Below are 24,022 nucleotides of genomic sequence, written 5' to 3'. Positions count from 1 at the left end.
AGGCCACTAAAATCCATGTAGTGTTCAGTCTGTAAAATGCATGTCACGCTGCTTTCTTGCTGTGTCTTAGTCTTACTGATGCCTGGTCCGTGTCTTACTGCGCCCACACTTATGCCAGAGAGTGAGAGCTCTCCTTCTACAGAAGCACAGGTTGACTTGAAGCTGGCCACAGTAAGTGCATAATTGCATGAGTTGCATGACATTAGACTGGAGGGGATTTAAAAAACATGCCAATGTTAAGGTATTTCGTTTGAAGGATGGACATTGCAAGAATCCCTTCTCACCTTGGTGCTGGATGATGAGATAATGTTTTTTTATTTCATTTGTTTTTGTGTGGGTGGGGGGCAGAGGTAAGTAACTGTACTGCCCTGGGAGTTCTTGTAGTGGTAACAATGCATGCTTTAGGAACTTCGTCTTACATTCTTACAGTTTTTTTTCTCTCGTCCTAATTTCCTTTCATAAATGTATTCTTCCAAGTGTATTCTTGTTGGGACAGACATCCTGCATGGAAATTAGTTACCAATGTTGTTTGCAAAATCTTTATTCAGTTTTGAATAATTTGAATTGTATTTATTTGTAATTTTAATTGCAATTATAGATGACCTAATTGACATTTGATGCTGTTAATCTGATGACCCAAGGGTGGAGATTTATATCTTTATATAGATAGAAAGTTATAAACAATGTGATGAATGTAGCCAAGTATGAAAATAACGTGTAATCTACAATTATGCATGCTGCAAAAAAAAAAAAAAAAGATCCCCAAAGGTAACACAACTTTCTACCCTGTCAATAATTAAGTTGCACAAGATCAGTATTAAATTCCCTGACTCTTCATTGCAACATAATAACATAATCTACTCACAGGAATACCTCCAGCAATACTACAACCTCCAAAATGACCCTATGATGCGCATAAAGCGGAGCGGCCCCTCCTTTACCTCAAAGGTGAAAGATATGCAGATATTCTTTGGGCTCAATGCAACAGGTGTGCTAGACTCAGTCACCCTGGAGATGATGAGGAGCGCTCGATGTGGCGTGCCAGATATGGAGGAGTACATCCACATCCAGGGGACACGATGGAACAAGAATGTCATCACCTGCAGGTGTCTAAGTGGGCTATAATGATGTTTAATGATCATGATGCTACCAATCTTTTTTAACTTTTTCAGTGGAGTAGAATTGCAGTCTGACAGATATATCTGTAGATGAAAGATTTAGAAATGTCTGACCCAGACTGGTTTTCCCTTAAAATGCAAACTGCACCAATACTTGGGAAACATTTTAATGCAGCAGGACATAAAATCTTTGGCAGCAATGGGGAGCTGTCACAAATCATTGTGGTTAACACATTTATTGGGTTTGGGAGTTCTGCCTCTGAGAGTTATTTTGGCCTCGTACAAGTGCCAAGTTCTCTATACAGTATATGCTTGGACTTATGTAACACTGTATGGTACGTCCTAATCCATTTCTTTGCTAGTTCTGTTTCAGTTATGACTGCTGGATTACATACAGAATGTATGCAAAAATAAAGAAAAACTAAGACAGGCAGCTGTCGTCAAAGGCTGTAACCACATAGGTGGTACATGTCATCTATGAACTAGCTAATATTCTTTAAAAGTATCAGAAGTTGGGATGTTGCCATCAATAATTTTTAAACATATTAAGAAGACATTCTAGGGAACAACGTTTTGATCCTCATGTTCATCAACAAGATCGCTATTGCAGCATTGGCAGATACACCAGAGATTTGCCTCGCAACACTGTGGATGCTCTGATTGAGTCAGCGTTCAGCGTTTGGGCCAGAGCCAGCAGTCTGACGTTTATCAGGTCACACACCCTCAACGCTGACATCATGGTGGAGTTTGTGAACAACGGTGGGTTGGTCTCTTTGCTACACACAGGAGAGATACAGCATATGTGATATTTTGAAGTGCATTGAACAGATAATGCTCTCATAAGTTTTTCTTTGAGTGACATATGAAGTGTTATGTCAACAACAATCTTATGATTATACACACAGGGAGCTTCAGTAATCATTCAACTGCTAAGCAAGGCAGCATCATCATGCACTGAAAATTGAGTTATCTGTGGTTTCTATTTCATGTTTGGCTTGGATTACATTTTGAAGAACATGGTGACTTATATCCATTTGATGGACCCAGAGGCAGACTGGCTCATGCTTTCGGTCCAGGGCTGGGCATTGGAGGGGACACGCACTTTGATGATGATGAACACTGGACAGCAGGAGGGACAGGTGCAGAACTAAATCACACTGGCAATTCACAATGATGCTGAAGGGATTTAATGGAAATCTTGTTGATGCATATTCTTTGTGTCATTGCAGGTTTCAATCTGTTTGTTGTAGCTGCACATGAATTTGGCCATGCTTTGGGCCTTAAACACTCCAGGAACCGAGAGTCACTGATGTACCCAACCTACAAATCCTTCAGTTCAGCCAACCTGTTATCCATGGAAGATGTAGCAAACATCAATGCACTTTACAGTAAACACCTTCTATTTATTTGAAAAGAAAAATGTTATCTTAATGGAAGTACAGTAACATTAATACATTACAATTTGAGTGTTTTCATTGTTATTATTGAAGTGGAACCTGATCTTTGAGTGTGTGCTTGTGTGTTTTAGGTCCCGTCAGAGGTCCAAATTTCTTTTCGAGGTTCAGCTGGAGCTCTCAGAACAACCCCTGGTTGTCAGGGTCGCTCTTCCCTTGGCTCATGCAGGACAAATGTGCTTCAGACCTGACCTTTGATGCTGTGTCCACCCTTGGGGATGCAACGTTTTTTTTTAAAGAAAGGTACGTTGATGAATGTTCTTTTTTTTATTCTTTAATTTAAACCACTTATTTGTATTAAGATATAATTTGTCTTCAGAAAAAGCAAAAAGATCAGAGGTCATATATCTCTAAATGAGGTACATGCATATATGTATACATATATATATATATATATATATATATATATATATATATATATATATATATATATATATATTTATATTTATATATATATATATATATAATATAGTAGATGGATTTTAGGATCTGATGGTACGGAATATGTACAAGTTTGATTTATTTACCATTTAAAGCAAACTGAATGTGATATTCTTCATGGGATTGTAACGGAATTAATACATGTATAAGATTTTGCCTGAAGGATATGCATTTTCTTTTAATTTCCTGATAATCATGAATGTTTTGGCCTAACTGAAAATGTTTTTTTTCCCACAAGATACCTCTGGATCAAACACAATGAGCAATATGACATCAAAGAAGGTCCCATAACCAACTTTATGCCCAAGATTGAGACCACCATTGATGCGGCCTTCTGGGTGCCTCGCAGATCCACTGCTTATATCATTCATGGTAACTATCTTAATTCAGTACTGCAAACTGCAACATGATATTTTTTGGTCTTACTGCCTCCTTATAATTAAATAGAATCCCAATTGTTACGCACAATCCAACAATTAATCATCCCATAATTCTTCATTCACAAACATTCATTATATGTTACAATTTTTACAATCACCAAATTAGTGAAATCCCTCTGACATAAAAAAGAAAAGTAGCAGATAAAGACAAACACAGATTTTTCCCCCTTTGTTTTGACAGAATCTAAATTCTGGACAGTGAAAGGCTCGGTTGTGAAGGGAAAACCTCGACTACTCAGCCACTTTGGATTTCCAGCCTGGGTCCAGGACGTTGATGCAGCAGTGCACATAGTGAAAACAGGACGCACCCTTTTTTTTATGCATGACACTTACTGGAGGTAAAGTGAAAAGTGAACAACATGAATTCAATAATTGGACCAATCATGGCAATTATAGACGGCACTGCCGGTTTTGCACTATAGATTTTAATTTTTGTCATGAGGACAGAAGATTTGACTCCAATATCATGCATTAGCAGAGTCACATAAGAAATTTATGTGTGCGTGCCCTTCCATTTGAATTTTTAAGGCTAAATATAATACTTCGAAAATTGCATACATTTGATGAAAGTGTAATGGCATAATTGAGACAAATCACAAACCACCGGTAGTTAGGGACATTAAAAAAGTTGACTCCTACTGAAAGATTCCGTTTGTCATTTGGACCTCCCATAGAGAGCAAAGGGCTCAATTTGGACTTTGATGATGTGACCATACCAGTAGCAAATGGCCTTGAGTCATGACTTCTGATGAACACTGTTTATATCGTGTCTTTCATTGTTTCAGTTACAATGAAAACCGAAGGGTTATGGATTTTGGTTACCCAAAGTACATCAGCGAAGACTTTCCTGGAGTCAACACTACAATAAATGCAGCTGTTCATAAAGAGGGTGAGCCAGTGTAATTATTATTACTCACTGAACTATATGTTTGAAAAGTTCAGTCAAATCTAAAAATGTTCCACAACATGCATAATATACACATCAACAGTATCAATGTTGTAATGTAATAAAGTCTAAATACTTCACTACTGTAAAATTTTCACTTATCTGTCCTTTACTTCGTTATGTATATTTCCAGAATATTTTTTCTTTTACTCCAATGCATTTCCTTACTACAATGTATACTTCTACTCCACTGCATTTGCCCTAAGCATCTCAGTTACTTGTTTCCAAAAAGGAAAGTGTAGCCAGGCTACAGAGTTGGGAGGTACTTCACTCTGTAGCTTCAGGGGGCTTTTGCGGTGTGTATGTTTATTAGTAGCATAGGAATGGTAATTTACATGAAACATCAGCCAAGTCTAGTGACATTTTTATAAAGCATAATGGTTCCCCTCTATGATTTAAACCGTATACTTTTTCCCACTTTACTAGTTCACAAAGCTCATCATCATCATCATTAACAACAAAAAACATTACAGACAACACAGCATGATAGAGGTTAAATATGTGAATCACTTGGTTTGCATCTTTCAAATCTTTTTTTTTTTTTCAGGTTTCATCTACTTCTTTGTCGGACCACAAGTCTACAAATACGACTACACCCAGAAAAATGTTGTTGGGGTTGAGAAAGCTAATTCATGGCTTGGATGTTGAAATACTGTAAATCCATGAACACGTGGCAAGGAAATTACCTCAATATCTTGAATAAAATCAAAACAACAAGAAAAAGGAAAAAATTGCTTCTTCCGTTTTGAGTAAATTTGTATTATTCGTTCATTTTTTGTTTTTTCAAAATAAAATAAAATAGTTCAAACCTGATAATGATGCGTGTTTTTAAATCTGTGTTCCACAGTGAAATGCTCCCAACATCAGGTTTATAGTTTGTTTAGTGTAAAAATATTTATATCAAATCTGCATGTCAGTGTGGAGGAAACTGATGTACTGTATACAGTATACGTTGAATGTTAATTAGGGTTGCCTCACTAATGCCTGCAGGTTTTGACATGACTGAGTACAATCTGTAGAAATCACAAATTACACACTTGCCCTTAAAAGGGACAGAAAGCCCAGACATTATATAGACGTCTCAAGTTTTAACCACAAAAATCTCCAGAAAATTTGGGCTGGTACACCCACTGTAACTATATGTGCTTTTGTGAATTGCCCAACAAAGAAAAACTTCACCTTTTCCCCCGAAAAGCCTAAATGGAAGAACCACACCATCACATACATCTGAGATGTTTAGTTTTTACTAATAACTCTAATATTGTAAAAGCATTTTCTTGTAGATTGTTTTATTTTGTTGTTACGGGAACTACAGCTGTGGAACTTGTAGCTTGACAGTCTCATGTGTGTGTTTGTGTGTGTGTGTGTGTCCGTCGCTGGCAATGCAGGATTGTCAAATTCAAGGATGTGGCAAAGTCCTTTTGTTCAACCCTGAGGATGTGGAGAGATCCAGCGCCACTGAGGTCAAAGTCAACCATGGCAAAGCTGAAATTGTCTTCACCCTCTCCCGCAGAACTAACTCCAAAAAGCACTCACGGTAGAGTTACCAATTATGGTTAATAGTAATGCCACAAAAGAAAGAAACAAAGCTTATTGCATGTTAAAGTCCTGTCTAATTCAGTTTATGAAGAAGTGCATTTTCCATTGCAGCCCTTGGAGATTTCTTTCCCTTTGATGGACTCCAGGGTGGGCTGCCCCATGCCTTTCAGCAAGGAGAGGGGATGGAAGGAGACGTACACTTTGATGGAGGATGAAACGTGGACAGTGGGGAGTCAAGGTTTGTCAGAATGAAACAAAAGATTACCCTAAAGAAGCTAAGAATCAGAATAGTATGCACACTGTCAAAACAAAGCTTTGTCTTTCATAAGTCTTGTTGAGGTAAATCAATACTTTGAGTTAATCATACCACCATAAAAAAATCCACAGTGGCGAAATGCAACGTGCATTTCCTCAAGTATTGTATTCAAGTACAATTGTTAAGTATGTGTTCATTATTTTAAGCTGTGTTACTTACTCCACTAAATAATAATGTTACTCCCCTATACCACAGTTTTAGCTACATTACAATTTAAGATTATACTTGCAAAAATCAACTTGCTCAAGAAACTGTTATTCAATATTTAATTACTGCATACATTAATGGATACATAATACTCCAAGAATCCAATATATGCCATAATCACATAAATCCATTTTCTGTAAGTATTTTTTAGTTAACTTTTTGCTGACAATACTTTAACTACAAATCATGACATCAGGAATTGGACTTTATTTTATATTTATACTTTTACTTGATTATGGGATCTGAATATTTCTTTCAACAATGTCAATTCTGAACCAAAATTGGCAGCAAACAGCTGTTGCACTACTCTTTGTGAGTTGAAACCTTACATAGTGTTACACAGCAGGTGTTGCACGTGCCTTTGACAGCTTTTAGAAAACTTCTGCTGTGACATCATCACTAGGGTGTGGCCAAAAGTGCAACTCTCCTGAAAGTTTGAAACCCGCAGATGGCAGTTTTCAGTGTGATTCTGTGTTATTTTACCCATCCAAATGGACTAACAGGACTTGTCTGTTGTTGTATTTCAGGTCACAGCCTGTTCACTGTTGCAGCTCATGAGCTTATCCACTCACTGGGTTTGTCTCACTCAAAGACCCCTGCTGTCTAACACCCAAAAATTGGTATCACAGCAGTTCACAGTACTCTATTTCCAAAGATGATGTTGGATCCAAATGCTTTATGGTGAGGAGCAAATTAAAAATACAAGGTACTTGTTAGCACAAAATGGAAATACAATGATGAGAGAAAAGTGAAACATGATGTACAATGTCACATTTAAAAAAAGTGAAAACACAATCAGTCCCTAAAAGTTGACCACAACCTTTCTTTTGATGCCACAGTTGTGATTGGAAATGAGATTGTTTTCTTTAAGACCAACAACATAATTCAAAAATGTGTTTATATTATGATTGCAAAAGAGCTTTTTAGCTGCAACTGTTTCTGCTTATTGTTTCAAATGAGGTGGATATGGATGAGAACAGCACAGACAAGTTATTGGAATTGCCTGCTTAGAGGGAGTCACAGCAGCACATATTTACTCAGCATCAGTTTTCACATTGACGCACACTGCTTTGCTAGATTTCTAGCAGGGGGAACAGTTGCGCCCAAATTACAGCTTTGTGCAACTTGAGTGTTGCAGTTCATGCAAGAAGCTCGTTGAGTTTGGCAGCGCTTGTGATATGTTGCCTTTTTCATAGTGTCCCAAAATGCAGTGACACGGCTGTGTTTTTCCAGATCAGAAGTACTGGGTGGTTGAGTAAGGCTTCTCCTCCAGGGTCAGACAGGTTGATTCTGCAGTGAATTTCTTCTTCATTATAGAGGTGTATTACAGGTACATTGTTTGATGCCAACTTGCTTCACATTGAACATGAAGGATAACTTACCCATCAAAATTGATTAACAAATACATTATCATCTTCACTACAATGCCCATTCAAAGCCAGTACCTACCTCAGTTTAACTAACAGACAGGCCATTTGACCAGAAGGAAGTTTACACTATAGCTGAACAGCTGAAACTTTAATCAGAAAACACTGTCATTAGCAAAACAGCAAATTAATTCCAGTATGGAAAAATAATTAAAGAAATGGAATTAGTTGAGCAACATTATAGATGACCATGACAACATTCCCACACTAAAATGATGAGTATGATGAGCACAGGAGAAGGATTGACCCCGGCTTTCCCAGACTCATCCAAACAGACTGGCCTGGAATTCCAAGAACTGTTGATGCTACCTTTACGTTAGATGGTAAACAAAAAGAGAAAAAAATTACAGTTTATGGTCATGAATTTTGTCAAAGTCAAAGTCGAAGTCTGCTTTATTGTCAATTTCTTCACATGTCAAAAACTTACAAAGAAATCAAAATTGCGTTTCCCTCTAACCCACGGTGACAAGACATTTATAACAAATTTGGTCCACAGACAAACATAACATTCAAGTAAACAACATAAAAAAAGTAAAAATAAGAAGATATATACAATGAGGAAAATAAGAGGAGCGATATTTGTTTTAAAAATGTGCAATTATGCATACTGTCGACAGTCTATGTAATGTGCAAAAAGACAGGCGGTAGCATAGTGGTGCTGGTTATGTAGAGCAGCAGAAATGTGTTCTCAAGTGTTATCGAGTGTTATTGTACATCGAGGACCTGAGCAGAAGTATACAACTAGAACACAACTGAAACAGAAGTTGTAATTTTTTGTATACCGTGTTTAGGTGATAGACAGGTAGAGTTCAACTGCACTGGACAACTTTTATACTGAGAAAACACTTAGGTTTAGAACAATGTGTCACTCAAGTAGAAATCTTATGTTTACAGCTAAACTTTGTTGTTTACATTTCATCTCATCTGTTTTGAAACAGAATAGGAGATAATACACTTTTTGTATGATTTTCTGTCAACAGGTAGCATCTACCTCTTCAGTGGGACAAAATCCTACCTGCATCACTTCAAACAAAAACGGGTGGTGAAAAAAAATTCAGCAAACTGTTGGCTTCTGAGTTGGTCAATGCATTGAAGGGAAAGTTACTGAGAATACATCCTTCCTATAGTTCAGAAGAACTGTTATAGTCGTGAAACTGATATAATTAGTATGTAACATCATGTTTTTGACTGAATTGTTACGGTTTTGATGTTTGGGTATATAATAATATAATATTAAATAACTACAAACGGTGAGATAACAGTTAGAAAAATCATCTACTTTTGTAAACTGTGTGTGATTAAGAACAGAAAACTTTCCACTCTAAGCACCGGATGTGCTCAAATTTTCCACGATGTGAACATAGACCGTTAACAGTCTATGGATTTGAAGCCCAATTTTAAACTTGAACTTCTCATTTTTCTCATTTATTTTTCTCACAAAAAAGGTTATACAACCACTTTGAAATACTTAAATCTGAATATCAATTTACAAACACAAAACCAACTGTAGATTTAAATGTTAAATTGGCATTTCATCACTTTTCTAACTGTATGTAACCTCTATGTATTTAACATTATTTAAAAAGCGTCAAAACAACCAAAACCGGATATCCGGTAGAAGTGTTCTACGGAATAAGGTCCGATGTGAGCCACTGGCCTTAGTTCCGTTGTCTACGTGCATACATTTTTTTCTCGCGTTTTGAACCACATTACTGAAATGCTTTTCTGTAAACGGCTCCGTAGTGTAGTTTTTATGACGACATAGGGTGCTGTTAATAGGTTAACCCTAGTGTTTAGCCACTCTGTATTTAAACAACACGATGAAGACGACGGGAGGTTCCGGTGGACACACGGAACCCATCAACCCGGAGCACGAAGTGAAAGAAGTGGCTTTGCTGCGGTTTCACTGAGGTGTGTGCGTGTTATTTACTCCTGTATATGATGACGTTGGCAGCTGTGAGATACTCTTAGCTACACTGTCATGGAATATTGAGATTTCTGTATCTGTGTGAGTGTGTTCTCTCTTGGTTAACGTTACAGCCTCCATGCTGCTAACGTTAGTCTAGCTGAATGTATAAGAGGTATACCAGGATAGGCAGTACATGATAATTAATGTATTGTTAATGTCCCTTCTGTTTACAGGTCCCCCTCTCCTATGGATTCTCTCAACACTTTTGAATCTGAGATGGAGGCTGATGAACAGGGGCACTACTCTCTGTTTCCTGCTCTGGACAGTATTGCAAGTCTATCTGGGACCGCTGAGACCCTGGAGAGGTTGTTGGAAAAGAATGGGATTTTTAAAACATGTCATTATGGCGTCATACTTTATAAAACGCCCGGTGTAGACTAACTGCTTATACTGTGAAAGAATACATTTAGACAGCAGAGTGGGATTGCTACAGAGAGGACAAGAGCATCCCATCCGTGTAGGTTTGTGCTCACAGGGAATTAAATCATAATAGAAATCAGATGGGATGATTTAATACCAGTTGTCCCCTTTCTTAGCAGCGCTTTGCGATTCTGGGCTATCATTTTAGTTTATTTGTCTTTTTTCACATTTGTTAACAAGCAATCCTATGATGTATGTTGACTCGGAATTTTAAATACTGCAATTTGTAGTTGCCCAAATGCTGAATTCAAGGGAGCAGTTTTATTATTTTCTAAAATGCGGATGAATATGCGCTCTAAAATTATGTTACTTGATAAGTAATGATTTTTGATGTGACAATAAATAAAATAATGTTTCACTGGATGAAACTAAACTTTTTCTGTTTTTAGCGAATCACCCAGTGAAATTGCAGAGAAGCCAAACCTCACATGGCTCGATGCTGCACAGGTATCTGCCGTGTATTTATTCCTCATATTTCAGTTTGGTGTTTAATAACATTTACCACAATCAGCTGGTGTTTGTTTTTCTTGGTCCCCTATTCTCTCATGTAGATTGTCTTGGAAGAAGCTGGACGTCCTATGCACATAAAGGAGATTAAACAGAGAATCATCGACAGGGGACTTGTTCAATCCAAGTACAGCAATCCTCTCAATTTACTACACATAGTATTGCCCATGTGCTCAAACCATGAATCATTAATTTCCTGAGTAGACCGCAAACTTGTTCCTTAGTCTACATTTAGACTCTACTTATTCTCTTCTCTTCTTGGCAGTGCAAAATCAAGTCTGGAGGCTGTCATGTACAGAGAGGTAAGGAGGATGTTTAGTCTGACAGCAACCTCTGCTGTTGAGTATAATAACTTGCACCTCCATTTAACATTTGTGTCAGTTGATACAGTACATGCATCATCTGTGTGTTACAATTTTTCCTTTTTCATATTTTTCTTTCTCCATGTTTTTTCATTCTGCTTCTTTGGCCTCATTTTAACAACTTTAAAAAGAGGCAGACGTTTCTCTGCTGTTATCAGAACAAAGGATGCTCTGTGCTTGGATGCAGAAACCTTGAACCTGCTGTATCTAATAATGGTGGAATTCATCTACAATAACCCCCCAGCTTTTTGGGAATCAAATTTGGCTTTTCCGCCCCGTGCATTGGCCTCAGTCTCACATTATGTTTCAGACACAAAAAGGCAGCAGGAGATTCAAGAGGATTGAGAACAGAAACGGAGTCTTTGCACTGCTGGTGAGTTAAATGGGACACTAATGCCAATTTCACACAAAACCCAAATAGACGTACATTGGGATACTAAAAAAATGCATTTGACCTTTTATGCCAGACTCTTGGTCATGGATAAATACTTGGCGTTAAAGATCTTGGACTTAAACTGTAGTTTGATACACATCACGGCCGGGTATAATTCCCATCATCATATCACATATCTAATATACAAAATGTCTTTATAGTGGAAATACCATTGGTACATACAGGGCATGTAGGATATCTTATGTGCTATTTATCGTCTTAGTTAACCTTATACATGCGGGGTAATGTTTGTTTATCTGCGTGATCCATGAGAGCAGAATTTTAAAGTAGAGATGGCTAGAAGTCACTCCTAATTTTTAAATATAACTACAGTACTAGTAACCCCTAATAATTCTTTAACTACCATAGGACAAATGCTTACACCATATGCAGGTTCTTGGGACAATGCTGGACAACTTAGTTGGACTTAGCCACCCCTGGCCACTGTTTGTCAGTGTAAAAAGCGGGATACAAGCGGGAAATCCTGGAGGAGCTCTGAAAGAAGATTTAATATCTTTATTTCATTTTTTTTAGTTTTAAAGCTCTTGTGCACATTTTGTTTTCAGCAACTTTCATTGTTTGTCATACAGCACTCTATGTGTAAGCTCCCATCAGTGTTATTTTTGTTTACATTTTTGTCTGTAATTTCATCCCTCATCCTGAAGGCCACACAAGCATTAGCCTCAGGGACTCTTGTTGCACATGAACAGATCTCTGTCTTCCTCCTTCCTTCTCTTACCACGCAGACTGATGAGGAGAGGCAGCAGGCCCTGCAAGCTTTCACTTCCCAGTCATTCCTTGGCTCTCCGCAGCAGAACACCATCTCCAATTCTGGCTCCGTAGCCTCGGTGCCTACCTTCCCCTCCCCCACCAGCTCCTCCGAGCATAGGACCAAGATGAAGAGAGGTTCACGAAAAAAGCAGAATGAAAAGTACAGACTCAAGTACCTTAGGCTGCGCAAAGCTGCCAGCGCCATGATATTTGTGAGTAAACTATTGACTTTGAAAAGCTAGAAAATCAAGCATTCATTTGGTATGATAAGTTTCATATATTCTTCTCAGGATCAGTTTGGATGCACATCTTTTTAATTATTGTTGTTCTACGGATTTACCAACAGGAGAATGCAGCTCTCTGTGATGAAGTTGCCCACTTAGAAGAGAAATTTTTGAGAGCCAAGGAGGAGCGGAGGTGAGTGGTCACGTTTCAGCTATGCTCGTGCTTCCCATAGTGTTATAAAACTGTGGGTGTTCAGCAAGGACCTTCTTATTCGTCTCACTTTATCCAGTTTTTTACCCTTGTACACGCTGGATGTGCTGTTGTGCTTGTATAAATAGTGGGTTCAAAACTGTGCATAAAAGTGCTATTTTTTGCAATTTGTTTCTTGCATGTCACCTTTGAAAAACAAAGCTAAGTCCAATTCGTATTCATTTTCGTTTCCAGGTTTTTACTAAAGTCAATGTTGCAGTACCAGTCTTTGTCAGAGGGGGACGTACTGCCAACACCCAGCTCAAGCTCCCATCCACCTGTCGCGCCTGCAGCATTAAACTCAGGTCCTGCAGGGGCTTCAGGCCTGTCTGGGGGGCTTAACCTGGCATCAGTGGTGTCAACAGGGGAAGAGGGACTTCTTAAAAAACCCAAGAAGGAAAGAAAAGAGCGAGGCAGGGAAAATGGAAAGGAGGAACGTGAGTGCTATGGTCAAGTTTTAATGCATGCATCAATGTGTCTTGAATGGTTCACAATCACCTTTTAAGACAGTTGGCCCATTATTTTCTTCTCTTATGCTTCTTCAGTTCCAAAGAAGATGTCTAAGAAGAGAAAGCTAGCAGATGGGTCTCGGAAACTGGTGCAGCCCATACCTTTGGACTCATCGGGTCGTCCAGTTTTTCCCATCGTACTAGGAGGTTTAACAGTCTACAGCCTGGGAGAGGTCAGTATCTGGTTTGTCTCGCTTTGCCAGACCCTCTTCCAAAGCGCGCCAACGGAGAGTCTGGCCAAAATACTTAAACTGTAATTATAGTGCCATCTGCTGGTGGATATGTGTCATTTTTGGTGTCTGAGGTGCGTGGACCAGTCCACCCCTGACATTTTCACTTGCATCACTTGTACGGTGTAGGCTGCAGTAACACTTTTACTGACGGACGTTTTTTTAAATAATAAAAACCTGAGCTGTATTAACGGGATGGCTATATATTAAAGGTGCCGTAGATAGGTTTGTGAACATCCAGAACTTTAAAAAAATATTTGAACATCGATAACATCACAGTCCCTCCACCCTTTCCGATAAAGCCCAAAACGATCTCCTAAGCCCCTCCCCCCACAATGGAGAATGAATGCGTGTACATGAGCAGTGATTGACATTACCTGCTTCATGTAGTTCTACTCAAACATAGGGTCAGTTTCAGCAAATATGACAAAAATGTTTGCCTGCTCTCCAGATAATCACAGACAGAATGTTGTTCCATGATGAGTGTGCCATCTACCCGGTGGGCTTCTGCAGCACCCGAGTCTTTGCCAGCATGAAGCACCCTGACCAGCAGTGCCTCTACACCTGTCAAATCAAGGATATGGGAGCAGGTCCACAGGTACACACATACACACAGTTGTTATGGAATTGTGGGTTGCCAAATGTCCATCATCCTTCTTTAGACCCTCGTTTTTAGATGTAAACAGTATTTAAAGGAAATTGTATTAAAATATGTAATATAATAAATATGTAAAATAATAATAATAAGGACAAATACATTATTTTCTGTCTTTAGAGCCAAGTGAACACAACAAAATTGCACCACCTTATCATTCAATAAGTCATGTTTGGATGGCAAGGTTTGAAATAGTAAGAATGAAATAAAATATTTTATTGACACAATCCAATATTGTCCCTCAGTTTGAGATTGTGCCTGAAGAAGATCCTCAGAATGCCATCGTGGCCTCCTCGGCGCTGACGTGCCACTCCAATCTACTAAAGGCCGTCGCATCTGTCAGGTACCAAAGTTCACAACAAAGGCTTGAATTGCGATTGTGGTTTATTGATGTTAAGTCTAGAAAACGTTGACCATATGTCCGAGACAAACATCTCCAGAAAGCAAAGTCCATTTTATCTTAAAACGTTTTAAGATAATTATGAACTATTTCTGTCTTCTTAGTTCCAGGTCTGTGGTGCCCATCGTGCCATCAGGTGCTGACTTCTTTGGCTTTTCACACCCCACCATCCAGAATCTCATCCAGAGTTGTCCTGGAGCACGCAAATGCAGCAAGTAAATGCAATAAAATGTGCACCTTTTCAACATTTAGAATATCAGGAAGGAATGAGATATGTTTTCATGTTTGATGTCTTTTTTACTCTTTGTATTTAGCTACAGATGGATCCGTTTTGACGTGTGTCGTCCTGGTGATGGCCAGGTTCCTCACAGCCTATCAGAGGACGATGCCTCAGTCAACTTTGAGGCTTACCAGAGACACCAAGGCTATGATGAGAACATCAAGATGGAGCACATAACAGGTGGCCTAAACATCGGAATTCTAAATGGCGCATACTCGTAACTAGGCTGTAGATTAATTCATTTTATGTTATGCCTATTACATTGAGCCCTGATTTCCAACAGCTGCGGAACAGCTTCGGATCCGCTCAGGAACAGCGGTGAAGTTATTAGGTTTCCATTAAAGTCAATGTGTGTATTTTCACTGACTGCGGAGCGGCTGCATTTCGACTCTGTTGATCCGCAGCCCTCTCAGAGCTTCTATAATTGCCGGATGCCAGAGATCTCCGCAATAATTCAGCACAGGAAGATTGTGCGGGACAGGAAGTCAAGCACAGAAACAAAATAAAACATTTGGTTCATTTTCAAATTAAAATAGGCCGTGCTCACGGCCGATCATATGTCCCCACACTACACCTTAAAAATGTCATTGTGGGCAGAGACAGGCCTGAAGTCAACAGGTCAAAGGTATTGTGGTTATATTAATAGAAACTACATCCTATTATATTGCCTAATCATACGTAAATTTGCGAGATCTTGTGGGAAATCGTTGCTGTTCTGCAACAAATCCGAACCTGGTTGGTATTGAAGCACAGTAGAGCACGGAGCTGACAAGCAGCGGAGCCGATCCGCAGCCGTTCCGCAATTGGTGGAAATTCAGGATTACAGGACAAGCAGTAATGCCAAAAATATCACAGTCTAGTTTTGTCATCTCGTTTTTTTTTTTCTAATGCAGATATAATTGCTGAGCATTGACAGTGACTCTTCTGTCTTTCCTCAGGACAGACACCGCAGTCCCCTAGCTCATCTCATCAGCACCACCTAACCACCCCTACCATGAAGCCCACAACCAAATATTTCAGCTCCTGATTCTGAGAGTGCAAGGTCCAACAATCCTTGTGGACTTTCCTTTTTTATTTACAAAGCCTACTATATGTTCCCCCCCATTTCAATATTTCAGTAAACGGAGGCATACCCTTGCTTAAGTTAGTACCTATGTTATTTATTGTGCGTCGTTTTCTAGCAAGTCCCAGACAGCTTCACTGGGAATATGTGCTAGCATAGTTGATGCCAATGTACTGGATGTAGCTGGTGAGTTAGCTTTGTGCTTAATGTAACCATAGCAACATAACGCCCAGCACCTTAACCTTTTGTTTTACCCAGTTGAAACTGTAGCTCATGATTGATTAATCAATAATTAAATTTAATTTCAATGTTTCATTTTGAAGTAAAATAATTTGCTTTGAATGTACACACACACTTAGTTGTTGATATGTCATTTATTTGTGCAAATTATACAGAATAATTTGTGTTGTAAACCAGCAATCCAGCAATTTTGTTCAAAACAAATTAAGCAAACATTTACATTCAGTAAAGCAATTGTTAACAGTGGTTTTAACAGCATTTTAAAACACTTTCAGTGTTTTACTAGACATCTCCATTTAAAAATAAAAGGGGAAAAAAAGAAATACAGAAAATGAGTGTCCTGCCGGTAGAATTGCCAAACCTTCCGTATAGCAGTATTTGTCTAGTGGTATTATTCTCTATTCCGATGAGGCACTAAAGTTTGTCTGTCTGTAAACTCAGACCACTGGAGGTATAAAGGACGTTAAATGTTACGATAAGCTTGCAAACAATACTTGTGAGATCTGTCCCACTTTGAGGCGATGATTGTCTATTCTTAAAACCAATCCAAACAAGGAAGAAATCAAAACAAACTGACAAAAATAAAAAATTCCTTCTTAAAATGCATTATGTGATATCTGTAAAAACAAAAAATATTAGCTACATTTGTCTCTTTCAGTAACAATCTGTCATCACTTTTCCAGTGTCAATTATCTTGTTAAACTTCATTGAACAATCTGGTAAATCTGGCTACACATCTGTCCAAGAAACAAAAAGGCAAGTTTTGCATCACGATTTTCTTTGGCAGAATAGAGGTTGATAGTAAAAGGAGGTGCAGGTAAAATCCTACTGCTGCTGTAGATTGGACAGGCTTTAAAGTCACAGGGCCAGTCCCTCCATGCATATCTGAGGGCAGCTACTTCTTCAGTAAGTGCACACAAATGAGCAGATAACTGGACACTGGTCGGACCCTGCTGCACGATGGGAGCTGGAACCCAGCGAGACGTAGGCCCACATGGATTTTTAGTCTCTGAGCAACAGATCTTGATAAAAGAAAATATAGTAAAATCACTGATTGGAGCTTATTTGTTTATTTACAAGAATTCCGTTTTTTTGCAACAAAAAAACTACATATGATGGATATTTGATAGCGTTTTTGATTTAGCATTGGCAACGGAGCCAGCAGGTGACATGGGCAATTACTCACACTGTACTGCTGCTAGCCTTACCTCAAAGGTGTCATTAGATGGTGTGACAGAGACTTTCTGGTCGTAAGTAACGTCGACATACATTTCAGTGGCCATGATTGTGTAGGGAAAAGGTCCAAGAAATGACACATCCTTCTCATTATAAGCCACTGCCCTTGCTCCCAATGTCAGTCTGTGGGCTACATCCTGCTTGTCCCGGGGATGGATCCTGAAACAAACAAAACATATTACTTAATCAAGTAAAACAGCACGGATGAACCAGTTGGTAAGACCAGACAGGGAGGTTGAAAGCCAATACAGTAGTCATCACTGGATTATTACAATGGCAAGTCACATCATTTGTAGTCGGGATCAAGGACAGTTCATTTCCAAGTTAATCACCGGAACGTAACTGTTAACTTCTGGGAAAAAAACAACAAAAAACTCCGAGCTAGAAAGCTACACACTGAAAATGGCAAGTTTTCAAGAAAATGTAGATCCTGTCAGGCCTGTTTTTTTTTTTTTTCTGTGCATGATTGTAAAGGTTTACAAAAGAATACGGAACTGCTCAATGCAAAAAGTAACCCCTGCTTAAGGTGACTAAACATAGAATACATTTTTTTTGAAAAACCATCTTTTGGTTCTTTGAGCTTAATGTCAATTAAACTTAATGTCTCCATTACAAAATGAGGAAAAATCCAAAGTATTGTATTGCCATAGATATAGAACGCATGGCAACACACTGGTAAGAGAAATTACTTTTAGCCATATATCCAGATAATTTAAATAGCTCACATTAATGTATTGTGTTAAAAAAAAAAAAACTTTATTTAATATTGTATTGGCACATTCTTTTGCAGTGTGAAAGTATTCCACCAAAACCAAGTTCCTTCCCTACACAATTTTGTAGAGCAAACATTGCTGCATCCGGAGCTTAGCTCTACCCAAGACGATTGGGATTGTTTTGTTTTTTTCTCCTATCCTGGAATGTATGTGTGCAATAGCCAGTCCTACTGTACACTCTGCAGCGCTGTGGAGATATGCGAGACTACATAATTTGCATACTTTGAATCAAGACAAAAAAACAACTGTAGAAAGATTTTTTAGTCAGTACATTAAGAAAGTCTGTTGTTCAGAGAATTATGCCAGGGACTTACTGTGTCTTGGCAGCATATCCAGGGCGAGTCCATTAAAAAGTTCTTAGGATCTTAGAATCAACCCATAGACTAAATGGAGCCAGAAGAGAAATATTTGAACAGGTGGGATTTGAGCTCTTTGACCCAAATAAAACTCTTGCAGCAACATTTGTTTGAGAATATAGTCCAAAAGGTCAAACCTGTTGCCCACTGATTGTTGATATGATCTATGCGAAGGATTGACACAGTTCCTGATGTGGCACCATTTGTTAATCACACATAAGTATTAACAAATAGCTGTATAAGCACACTGTAATGCTCCTTGGTGTTGTGCAGATTTCATATGGTATGAGTAGATATGAACAATCCTTACGTGCCAAGAGGTGAGGTTTCATCTGGTAAATCCAAAGCCACGGCCATGAAGGTTTTCTGCATCCGGGCATTTGGGACAAAGCCGGTGTCTGCTGTCTGGTGCCAGCGGATGTTTGGAAAGGCGTCACTAGTGGAGCCTTTTTCATTGGTGGACAGCTGCAATTACAAAGAAATCCTGAATTTGATCTACAATACTGCAAATGATGTTTGTAAAAACTTTCTATGGTCTCACATTTTCTAATTCTACGTAGTGTTTTCAAAAAGTTCTCTCTGAGAACTGCATTATTTTGAGTGTCACATTTTAAAATCTATTGTTGTCTGCGCTTGTTTTCATTGTGCATTAAAAACTAATAACATACCTGAACAAATCCAAAGGGGAAGTTGTGAGCGGTCTGCCCCCCTGAGCCCAGGTGAAACGCCATCCTCCAGTCATCAATCATGGCTGGGAAAGAACAGCTGTACTTCTCTTGATGATAGTCTGCATTTGATTCACCTGAAAATTACACAAGGCTTATACTTATACTTATTAGGCACGCTATACATGTGGCTGTACTGAACATTTCATACCTGTGCAGATCGTCTTACCTTGGTACCAGATGGCACCTTTGATGGTCATTTTGATCAGCGGGTGGATCATTGCATTCCACAGGACAGAATTATTCTTAGGACTGAGATTTTAATGTGAAAAAGAAGCAATGGTGCAATTAATGCAAGCTAACTTTTCTTTGTCATTACATAGAACTATTGAGAGCAGGAGAAAAAGTACACTTGCATAGGAACCATGTGTCAACTGGTAAAATTAGATAAGCATCCTTCAGTTATCGCAGCTAACATGTGGCAGGTTAGCTGAATTGTTTTGTTTTTTCTCTATCGTTACCCGTTAGTTTGGTGTACTTCACACTGCTGCAGTGCTGTTGATGATGACCAGGCTTCGACAGGTGTGCCTCCCCAACAGGACTCCACCAGTCCTATGGGGTACTGCAGCGTCTTATACAAGTAACGTCCAAAAAGCCAGCAAACTGCAGAGAACTCTGACACATCTGGAAATACACCAGCCTATTAATCAGACCGTTACTCGCAGAAGTAGTAGTACGCATGCCCATAAACAAACAAATATTTCATCAAATGTGACTACATCATACTGTAGTATACTGCCCCGGTGCTGTAACCATAACAAAATATTAGCTTGGATTTAGGAACATCCAGTTGCTGTTCAACATTGCAAACCTAAACCTTTAGCTGCAAACACATCTTTAAACACCTCTGTGGATAAATAAATCCTCAACTTACTTGCTGGTGGTACAGACCAGGGAAGTTCCACTTTAATTAAATCAGTCAGCTCAGTTTCACTCAGTTCCAAGGATGCCATAAAGGTCCTCACATGGGGAAACTTTGCTGCAAGGTCCAGCTCCTCTGAAGCATTGAAAATCTATTGGGAGAATTAATAAATAAGAGAAAGTTCATTAAAACAACAAAATATGAATATGTCAAATGCATACATGCATATCAAATTAAAGTTCTTGAATGCTTCATGTCATTGAGGTATTCAGACTATTACAGCAATTCTGTTGCAGCGAACAAGAAATAAAGCCAATTTAATTGATACCTCCTATATGTTGTGTAACATACTGTGAAAGTTTGAAGTGAAAGTGTTTTGTTTCTAAATTTAGCCCTACAAACAGCCTTCTACGGCACATGTATATGAAAGCAAACGGGCTCATGAGGGAGACAAGAAAGGTGTTCACCTGGCTGGGCTTACCTCAGATGTTTTAAACCACATGTTGCTCTGCCCTCCACACAGCCAAATATCTCCAAACAGCACATCTGTCAGAGTGGTTTTGTTGTTCTGAACAGTTGCTGTCACATTGTAGGGACCACCTGCTTCGACAGGGTCAAGGGTGACTTGCCAAATACCTGTAAAAACAGTCAATTGGCTCTTTTCATTTCTTTATTGTGCCTCCTTGTTTTCTCTCTTCAACTACCCGTGTCCCGGAAATCAATCTCAGTGACATCTTGGAGAATGTCTCAATTCCAAAAAGAAAATGCATTAAGGACTGCACAGAATCGATTACTGACAATCACCGCCCAATGCATGCCAGATTGTTTTTTTATTTTTTTATTTGGTGTGTATACTTTTACAAATATCGGATAGATTTGTGTCCAACTTGATCCCAACTGGCTCTGACAGTACCCTCCCAAGATCAAGGTGGCTGTAGGTTTGAGGTGCAGGCAGAGCAGTTGCTTTCCACCGATTGTAAGACAAAGGCAGACCCAGACCATACCGGGATACGTCTTGCTCTCAGTTAATCTAATAGCTGACTCGTTCAGATAACATGATGATGTTTTACATCAACTTTCTAATGTTTTTGAATTGGAGGGATTTGAACTGCTATTTGTCTGATTTAAAGGCTTATTATGAACAGACAACATGTTGTGTGGCTGATGGGGTTGTTTAGAAGTTTAGAAGACTAAATCCATCCAGATCACGGATCATCTACAGTCTGTTGTTCTTTGACATCAGCAACAGATTGCAGGTAGAGCATGTTAACAGCTACTCTGTCTCAAAAGTCACAACTGGAGACTGTGTACAAGATATATGGGTCTGAAAAAATTTTAGTAAATCGGACCTAACAGGATGTGAGTGTTTCTGTGATTTCCTGTTTAGATTGAAGCTGATGGAAACGGCTGTAACCTGTCAAAATTTGGACGGGTCTCAAACAACCTGGGCGGTGCGCCCACATTAAACCTATGTATGGGAAACCCTGGAGGGTTGTCAGCTGATAATGCACAACTGGGTCTTAGCTGTAAAATCTGGTTCTGCATCTCTCTAGCCCTTCCTACTAGGGCTGCACGATGTGAGGAAAACATCTAATTGCGATTAATTTGACTGATATAACGACTGCAATATTATCCAGAATATTGGAGGGAATTCTATTTTTGTATCATTTTTAAATTATCCTAGAAAAATATGAAAAAAAATATGAAAAAAAAGTGTTGGCTGGAGCACCACAATACTTAATTCAGAAGCGTTTGACACATTTTATGCCTTTATAACAAACATTGCGCCCCCCCCCCCCCCCCCCCCCCCCCCCCCCCTGCAATTTGGATACTGCAGTAGTCCATATTGTGATTTTGATAAATTGAGATTAATTGTGCAGCCCTACTTCCTACAGCTGACATTCACCTCGCATCACATGCTTTTGCACCTTCAACCCCTCCACAGCACACATGACACAACTCCATGCACTGCTTACATGGCTGATCTACCCACTCCACTGTTTGTTTTGTGTTAACTTTAGTATAATAAATGTTTCTTTCTAATTAAAAAAACCTTGTAGGGACTATGTCCTTGTCACATTTCATGAGCCAGTTTGTGTATTCAAATGATTAAGTGCAGGCTGTAACCCATTGACACTTTTTTCGAGGGTTTCAGGACAGAAGAGTGTACAGACTGTAATTCATCTTGATGAATAAAATGTACCCGATTTAACTTCCAGGGCTGTAAACGGAAACAACATAAAGAAACATGCTTATCTTTTAGGCACCTGTGAAATGCACTTGGAGGAGTTGGATCAAGTCAGTATAAAGAGATCTAAAAAGAAAGGAGTACCAGAAACAGTAGTTACACAACTTAATCTGTGATTCAAAAATGCAGTCTCTGCCATCTGTCACCGTCAGGATTACTAAATTTGACCTATTCAGTAGCCTGTGGTTGTAAGCATAAACTCATTTAACAGAAGTTGTGCACTGGAAGCCGTTTGTTACACACTCACCTTTAGTCACAGTGACCGGTGAGGTTTTCTGTTTGACTGGTCCTGACAAGTAGAGGGTCACCAGTGCACCCTCGGGGCCATAGCCCCACAGCACAGCTCTCTCTGGAGACTTCTGCAGCACCATGTGATCTCCATAGTAGGAGGCAAAGCGCACATTGCAATCCACACACACACACACACACACACACACACACACACACACACACACACACACACACACACACACACACACAATTTTATTATTATTTGGTTCTTATATAAAATGCAACGAAACATAGCTGTGTGTAGAATAATTTAAATTACAAAAGTGGTAGCTACAGACATTAAGGGCTTGATAAGTAGATAAGAAGACAGGGCAGTAGTCCAACACATTGCAGTTTAATGTTGACAAACCATGTTATAATTCATATCATAAGTAATGCTGACTAACATTTTGGCACACGCTTACTCACCACAGTCGTGAATAGAAGCTACAAGTATAAGGGCAACACACAGAATCATTGCCATTACAAGAAGACAGCCCACTTTAACACTAAGCTGAAAAACTCTGTCCGACAAAGTCATACCAGTTAAGAGAACTAACGTATCCCGTACCAACACTGACTAGTACTAGTGTGGGTACACGATCCGTCACACGGACATGTTGTTCAACATTTCCGGACATGTTGTTCAACATTTCCGTGTTTTCATCAACAGTGAAGTCACTCTGATAGAGGACCTTCAAAATAAAAGCACAAAAACTCAAACATCCAATTTCCAAAGTATTGGTCTAATCCATAGACTGTCAGTCTATGGTCTAATCCAATTCTATTTTATAACTATCTCAATAGCTGGAACCACGGGTACATGATGTTGAATGTAAAAACATTTTAATTAGAGAACGGGTTCATGTTCTTTCAAGTCTGTCTCACACTAATACATGCATGCCCATGTACATTTCAAGAGTTGCTGTAATTGTTCCCCTTGTCCATACTAGCAATGAAAAGAGCCATTCTTAAAGCAGAAAACAGATTGGAGACAAATCCACAGTCCTCTTTCTAAAAATGCATTCAAAAGTTAAACTGAAGCTATTATGAGGCTTTTGGCCTTTTGTACAAAATTCCTTCATTGTTTTGCTAATTCAAAGTTAAGCCTAATATAAAAAAATATTTATAATGCAGCTTCAAGGAAAAATATATATGTCTAATTTTGGCTGTAGGAATGTAAGAGAAGATTTTTAATTTATCGAATTCAAATGTTTAATTTTTTAACATCAACCTCTCAGTTGTGTGTGCTGCGGTCAATATGATCCACTGTATGATGGTTATAATTATTGATGTTTATCATAAAGACTAGTTTAATATACTCTTGTATGGTGGTTGCTCTTTTTCAATG

At 38.8% G+C, this 24,022-nt stretch overlaps 3 protein-coding genes across 4 annotated transcripts; 2 read left to right on the top strand and 1 right to left on the bottom strand.

Moving 5' to 3' along the window:
• On the top strand, positions 1 to 5,123 carry LOC117942523 (matrix metalloproteinase-20-like). Its single transcript, XM_034868027.1, has 10 exons — positions 1 to 171; positions 868 to 1,106; positions 1,729 to 1,877; positions 2,132 to 2,257; positions 2,348 to 2,506; positions 2,647 to 2,815; positions 3,252 to 3,385; positions 3,635 to 3,791; positions 4,239 to 4,342; positions 4,947 to 5,123. Exons 1-10 carry the CDS (start codon positions 37 to 39, stop codon positions 5,045 to 5,047), a joined length of 1,473 nt encoding a protein of 490 aa, XP_034723918.1. The 5' UTR covers positions 1 to 36; the 3' UTR covers positions 5,048 to 5,123.
• A 4,391-nt stretch (positions 5,124 to 9,514) lies between these two features.
• On the top strand, positions 9,515 to 16,178 carry tbrg1 (transforming growth factor beta regulator 1). Of its 2 annotated transcripts, XM_034866867.1 has the most exons (15): positions 9,515 to 9,799; positions 10,031 to 10,162; positions 10,667 to 10,724; positions 10,829 to 10,911; positions 11,050 to 11,086; positions 11,457 to 11,519; positions 12,326 to 12,562; positions 12,697 to 12,767; positions 13,020 to 13,261; positions 13,370 to 13,506; positions 14,015 to 14,161; positions 14,464 to 14,561; positions 14,723 to 14,833; positions 14,933 to 15,078; positions 15,837 to 16,178. In XM_034866867.1, exons 2-15 carry the CDS (start codon positions 10,044 to 10,046, stop codon positions 15,923 to 15,925), a joined length of 1,638 nt encoding a protein of 545 aa, XP_034722758.1. In that variant the 5' UTR covers positions 9,515 to 9,799; positions 10,031 to 10,043; the 3' UTR covers positions 15,926 to 16,178. The 2 variants fall into 2 exon arrangements, with proteins under 2 accessions (XP_034722758.1, XP_034722759.1); XM_034866868.1 differs by lacking the exon at positions 11,457 to 11,519.
• A 469-nt stretch (positions 16,179 to 16,647) lies between these two features.
• On the bottom strand, positions 16,648 to 23,249 carry siae (sialic acid acetylesterase). Its single transcript, XM_034866869.1, has 10 exons — positions 23,101 to 23,249; positions 22,649 to 22,810; positions 20,635 to 20,789; positions 20,166 to 20,304; positions 19,753 to 19,915; positions 19,461 to 19,543; positions 19,235 to 19,368; positions 18,877 to 19,031; positions 17,410 to 17,596; positions 16,648 to 17,223 (listed from the first exon to the last, which is right to left on the bottom strand). The coding sequence occupies exons 1-10, from the start codon at positions 23,210 to 23,212 to the stop codon at positions 16,906 to 16,908; spliced, it is 1,608 nt and encodes a 535-aa protein (XP_034722760.1). The 5' UTR covers positions 23,213 to 23,249; the 3' UTR covers positions 16,648 to 16,905.
• Between the last annotated feature and the right edge of the window lie 773 nt (positions 23,250 to 24,022).

Source organism: Etheostoma cragini, chromosome 3 (assembly GCF_013103735.1).
Source record: "Etheostoma cragini isolate CJK2018 chromosome 3, CSU_Ecrag_1.0, whole genome shotgun sequence".
NCBI classification, from domain to species: domain Eukaryota; kingdom Metazoa; phylum Chordata; class Actinopteri; order Perciformes; family Percidae; genus Etheostoma; species Etheostoma cragini.
The sequence above is the reverse complement of the archived record's forward strand: the minus strand, read 5'-3'. Positions and strand labels throughout refer to the sequence as shown.

Excerpts from the sequence above, each read along its gene's own strand:
- LOC117942523 (XM_034868027.1), top strand. The coding sequence starts at position 37 with ATGCATGTCACGCTGCTTTCTTGCTGTGTCTTAGTCTTACTGATGCCT. Across the intron at positions 1,878-2,131 it reads GGTGGAGTTTGTGAACAACG|AACATGGTGACTTATATCCA; the intron begins GTGGGTTGGTCT and ends TACATTTTGAAG. Across the intron at positions 3,386-3,634 it reads CACTGCTTATATCATTCATG|AATCTAAATTCTGGACAGTG; the intron begins GTAACTATCTTA and ends TTGTTTTGACAG.
- siae (XM_034866869.1), bottom strand. The coding sequence starts at position 23,212 with ATGACTTTGTCGGACAGAGTTTTTCAGCTTAGTGTTAAAGTGGGCTGT. Across the intron at positions 22,811-23,100 it reads AGCTTCTATTCACGACTGTG|ATTGCAATGTGCGCTTTGCC; the intron begins GTGAGTAAGCGT and ends GTGTGTGTGTGG. Across the intron at positions 20,305-20,634 it reads TGTGGTTTAAAACATCTGAG|ATTTTCAATGCTTCAGAGGA; the intron begins GTAAGCCCAGCC and ends TTCTCCCAATAG.
- tbrg1 (XM_034866867.1), top strand. The coding sequence starts at position 10,044 with ATGGATTCTCTCAACACTTTTGAATCTGAGATGGAGGCTGATGAACAG. Across the intron at positions 11,087-11,456 it reads AGGCTGTCATGTACAGAGAG|ACACAAAAAGGCAGCAGGAG; the intron begins GTAAGGAGGATG and ends ATTATGTTTCAG. Across the intron at positions 13,262-13,369 it reads GGAAAATGGAAAGGAGGAAC|TTCCAAAGAAGATGTCTAAG; the intron begins GTGAGTGCTATG and ends ATGCTTCTTCAG.